This window comes from Bombus impatiens, unplaced genomic scaffold (assembly GCF_000188095.3).
Source record: "Bombus impatiens unplaced genomic scaffold, BIMP_2.2 scf_0096, whole genome shotgun sequence".
NCBI classification, from domain to species: domain Eukaryota; kingdom Metazoa; phylum Arthropoda; class Insecta; order Hymenoptera; family Apidae; genus Bombus; species Bombus impatiens.
The window spans coordinates 1064446-1069927 of record NT_176515.1 but is presented as its reverse complement, the minus strand read 5'-3'; the positions used below and the strand labels follow the sequence as shown (position 1 = coordinate 1069927).

At 43.1% G+C, this 5482-nt stretch overlaps 1 protein-coding gene across 10 annotated transcripts in view; it reads left to right on the top strand.

The window, feature by feature from the left end:
- The window catches only part of LOC105682157 (G-box-binding factor-like), a 34257-nt gene that overhangs the window by 19363 nt on the left and 9412 nt on the right, over nucleotides 1–5482 (top strand). For all 10 annotated transcript variants that reach the window (XM_012394607.3, XM_012394609.3, XM_012394608.3 and 7 more), the window contains one exon: nucleotides 1980–2448. In XM_012394607.3, coding sequence (XP_012250030.1) covers nucleotides 1980–2448 — 469 coding nt within the window. The remainder of the gene's footprint in view (nucleotides 1–1979; nucleotides 2449–5482) is intronic.

Below are 5482 nucleotides of genomic sequence, written 5' to 3'. Positions count from 1 at the left end.
GGCGGCCCTCCGAGCACGAAAATTGCAGATCCTACAGGATCGTCGTAGCGAAACGTTTTGGTCGTTCGTGAACTGCGACTTTAGACGGCTCTACCTCTTAGCTCTACCTTTTAACCCCGCCTTTGTCCTTTCCATCCTTTTACCGGTCCAGACGCGTTTTTTCGTACGCGCAATTTCTTGTTTCGCTTTCTTAGCAAAACTCTTCTTGCAGCATCGTTTGCTCAATTTTTTTAAACATTTTCATTTTACTTAACGGACTTTGCGCGCAACGTTGCGACCCATAGGTGATCGAACGGATATGCGTATGAATAATTTTACGAAGAGGAAAAGTCGAGTCGCATCCGAAGATCGAAAACGAGCATGGGAGACGTAGCGATTGATGACTCGTTGGTGCAAGTCGAAAGAGTCGATCCTGGTACGGGTATCTGTACGTATCGAAGCCATCGCCACTCCAGAGAAGCATTCGCTAATCTTAGGCGAGAACATAGTCATTCAGGTTCGAGTATAGAATAGAATGAGCAAGGGGAGCGTCGTCTGCACCGTAGAACGCGAGGAATTGCTGTGCCTCCGTGAATGCTATCCAGAATGAAAGTTTCGAGATCCGGCAACCGCTTGGAAATTACCCCTGTAAAATCCTCCTTTCGTATAGTTCCTTTCCTGAAAAACTATTTACCCGAGAGTGTCTTGTCGGCGAGCCGCTCGAATACGTTCACCTGTACCATATTTCTCTGAGAAATCTCACGTTCCTCCGGTGCTGTAGATTTAGAATATCGTTTCAAAATGACTTATCTATCATCGCCACTCGTAGGATATGAAAAGAACAATTACTTGCGAGTTTCCGAAGTTTTAAGAATCGTTAACCAGCGTTTATCGAATAGACGCGATGATAAAAGTAATAAGTATGTCGGAGACGAAAGAACACCGGAGCCTCTGCAATTTTGGATAATCCCGCAACATTGTAATCTAGAGTGTACGCCGCAACATTGTAATCTAGAGTCTACGATAGCTGTAATTAAACAATTGTAGTTATTCGATCCGATTGTAATTGTTCGAGATTAGCGATAGTGAGCTTTGGCTCGAGGCGACAGTCTGTCGCCGAACGTAGCCGCGGTCACGGGATGAACGCTTTGTCTAACAAAGGCATGCAGTAATTCCATAGCTCTTCTTAAAAAGGAAATAGTTGTAACACTCGACGGTAAACATTCCAACGGTCTCTGTCCCGTAGCTTGCCACTTGCAGACCCTATTCTTCGAGTAAGACGATTGTCAGATGTCGATGCGTCTCCGCGGTACATGTTCGGCTAGCCCGAGGGCCCGTTATAAATCATAAGATTTAGCCAACTAAAGTCCTTCAAACGGACAAACAGTCTTTGTCTCAACTACGGGAAAATAGAGGAGACCTGTTTTTCAACGAGCGGCGTCACCCGCTAGCAACTTTCCCTCGAGGGCGGCTAGCATCTTTTTCTAACCACCGATATGGAGATCGACCAATTAGCAGCAACGTATATAGTTTTCCTGTGTGGCATCATCGGGACAGAAATTCATTCCTTCTTGCGATCTCATCGGCGAAAAGAGTAACACCTTACGACCCGTGATTATTACGCGTCCGACTTAGATTTTGCGAGCACGTTCATCCCGTCGACCGCGGATTCGTTATCGAACCTAAGGTCATTGTCGTTAGTTTCTCGAGTATCTAATTACCACGGTTACTTGTCCGGTTCTATGATAATCGTATTTGCACTAGTCGATGTCTTCTCTATTGCATAACGACACGTGTAATCCAAACGAAGATTCGTTTCACGCCCCTAACCCCGATTCTAATGTAAACCCGACAAATAAATTATATCGTGATATAAATAACTACGAGATTTTGATTAAACCGTATCGAAGATCTCTTTTGGACGGAAGAAAGAGCATAACGAAGTAGAAAGTTTTATAATGGTCGATCTTCAGAAAAGATTGATTTGATTTATTTTTCAGAGGAGGAGCCGCTAGAAAATAATAGAACGAACGGGAATCACTCGACAGGTTCCCGAGGGAGTCCCGTGATCTCAAGCGCGCGAGTAACGCCACCCTCGGCGAACGCAAACGCGGCGCATCTGGCCGCCGTACACTCTACGTCGCACCACCATCTCCATCATCATCAGCAGCAGCAGCAGCACCACCAGCAACAGCAGCACCAGCAACAACACCAACAGCAGCACCAACAGCAACACCACCAGCAACAGCAACAGCAGCCGCAGCAGCAACCGCAGCAACAGCCGCAGCAGCAACAGCAGCCGCAACAGCAACAGCAGCATCACCATCACCATCATCACCATCACAACAATCACAACAGCCCGCATAATCCTTACGTGGAAAATCATAATACGAATCACTCGCAGCAGACCGCGGGCAATCTCGTCGTCGACGTTGAACCCAGCCACGACAATAAGAAGCATCGAAACGGGTAAGATTGATGCAACTATTTCTATTTTATTTGTAATACGTTCGATGTATGTCGGTTAATTTCGTTCGTGCGATAGATAAAAATAAATTAGCTAAGATAAGCTTAATTCGTACACATTATATGTTTAATTTAAGTTTTAACCCTCGTCCGTCCCTTGTAACGAACATATAAATTACGAACACGAGACAAATATCTCTTTGTTGCTTTACTTTTTCCTTTTACTTTTATCTCGTTTATCGCAACGCGTGTCAAATTGGCATAAGCGACGGCCGACGGATGTTGGTTAAAGTGTTAAGTTCGTATAATTTGGGATAATGTGCATAACCGTCCTTGTGTATATCTTGTGTATATTTTGTGTATATCTGTGTTAAGTTTAGTTACTGTACTTTTAATTACTATAAAAAAGTAGATCTAATATAGTTTACGTCGACATACGATTAACATTAACGTCGACGTATGCGAAGATATGCTTTCTAATTTTTGTAAGGGTGGTAGGAGAACTTTGAGTCAGCTTTTTTTATTATCGCGGCACATTGAGTTACAATCTCAAAATTGGATAAAAAGGAAAAGCAAGAGAACTAAATAATAATGGGAATGCATAATGTTGGAATGAAACGAATTTGGGATTATTCGCCGATGTAGCGAACACGATCACCGAACACCTGGTACGAAAGTGCTTTGTAATAACTTTAAGAATAACCGAGTTACCGTTGCAACTGTGACTGATTTTATACTGAAAAACTTCTTAAAATCTAATTATAATTGTCCTTAGAATAGTTCGTTTTACGGAGAATGAGAGTCGATCCGAGTTAAACAACTTAGAAACCGAATTAACTTCTCGTACTTGTTTGTTACATCGAAGGTTACGCGTGTTGCAGATTTGCATCGAGTAATTTATACCATTAACGCATAATTAGGTGTTGCATATACAGCGAGGGACAAAGGTATTCGTACACCTTTTAAAGCAGAATAACTTTTTAAAGCTTGGATCGAACGACGAGTGTCTATACTCCCTGACAAGTTACAATTTTTTTTTTTTTTGGAAAAATTGCAATTTGGAGTTTACTTTTTACACCTCTTTTTATCCAAGCCTATAATAAGAATCTAAGCAACACGATTATCGAACATTTATACGTCGGTTATACAATTACGCTGAAAATTTGATGGAAATCGGTTAACGTTGCAACGAGTTACAAACGGTTAAAAAATGCCTGACGCCTGTTTCCGCATCGACCGAGTTCGCTAAAATTTTCAGTGTATATATCGCACAACTAACGCAAATCTTGAAAACGTGCTGCTGAAATTTTCGCTACAAGCCCAGATAAAAATGTTGTAAAAGGCAATTTTTTCAAAACATTTTTAACGCGTTATCTAGTAAACCAATCCTTTGTCAGTTTCTCGGAGAAACTCGGAGAAAGTCGTTTGGTCAAATTTTAAAGGATGTACACGAGGTACACTTTTATTCCTCGTTGTGCATATTACAATCTTTTCTTTATAAACGATTAACACGTTCTAGGCCAAGAAAAAAGATCATTTTGGCCGTATCTTTGGTATCTTACACGCGCGTCATTGAAAACGTTACGCTGAAAGATTTAATTAGAGGAAAATAAATGATTTTCTCCGTTTCAACGCCATATCGAACAATTTTTTTATTCGCCTTAGAACGTGTTGATATTTTATCAAATGTTACATCGATAAAATTCCATAGTATATAACCCGTAATTAACATTGGATCGAACCAAACGTTGCTTTCTTACAACGAAATACAACACATCTACACCCCTAATTCTCAAGAAGTTCATTTCTATCTCCCTGTTCGTCATCTTTCCTCTAAAAATTTCTTTTCGAACTTTTCCCCCTCCCTTTCCCTTTCTGCTCCATCCCGCATTTGCTCTCTCTCTCTCTCTCTTTCGCTCTCTCTCTCTCTCTCGCTCGCTCTCTCTCTCTCTCTCTCTCTCTCTCTCTCTCTCTCTCTCTCTCTCTCTCTCTCTCTCTCTCTCTCTCTCTCTCTCTCTCTCTCTCTCTCTCTCTCTCTCTCTCTCTCTCTCTCTCTCTCTCTCTCTCTCTCTCTCTCTCTCTCTCTCTCTCTCTCTCTCTCTCTCTCTCTCTCTCTCTCTCTCTCTCTCTCTCTCTCTCTCTCTCTCTCTCTCTCTCTCTCTCTCTCTCTCTCTCTCTCTCTCTCTCTCTCTCTCTCTCTCTCTCTCTCTCTCTCTCTCTCTCTCTCTCTCTCTCTCTCTCTCTCTCTCTCTCTCAGCAGCATCAACAGCGGTAGTATTTTGTTTCTTGTCGCGAATTCTCGTTCGATATATTTTTCGACGGTTGCTCAGTCCACGGTGCCGCCAACTTCGCCTGCTTCTCGCCGTTTTTCCGTGTTCTTTCTGGCTGCCGATATGCCAGCCTGTTGCTTCGCGCGCTCTCCCTCTCCGTCTTGTCCGTTCTCTCTTTTCTCGATGCACAGGCAGGAGCGTCGAGGCAACAGAGTCTTCGCTACCCATTCACGCGGTGCACGTGTCCAGGGTGAATGGCACGTGCACGGTGCGTCACTTACCACGTCGTGAGACCGGGGACCGGGATGCGTACTAACGCGCCGCTGCCATTATCGCGTACCACCACATGCGTGCTGCACGCTCGTGCCTCCTCCCGCTACGGATTATCGTAATTTGTCTGCCACCTTCCGATTAAGAACGCCATTTCCATGTCTGTGTACTTCGCTTCAGAGGTGCGCGAGGATTGTTGCTTTATCTGATCGATTACAGAGATTATCGACCGTTTACGCTCGCTTTATCGTCATACTTTTCTCTTCTTATTTTGCATTTCTCTGTTTTCTGTTATCCGATAGCGTTCCTTACCTGGATCTCCGAGATCAATACAAAGTACTCTATTATCTCGCGATTTTCTCCAATCGTATATCTCACTTTAATTTTCTAGATGTAAAGAGTGCATGCGAACCTGATTAACAAAATATTGCCAGTAAGCTAGTCGCGTTGCTGCGATCGCGTAAGAAAATGATGCAAGAATGGTATTATCGTTTGGG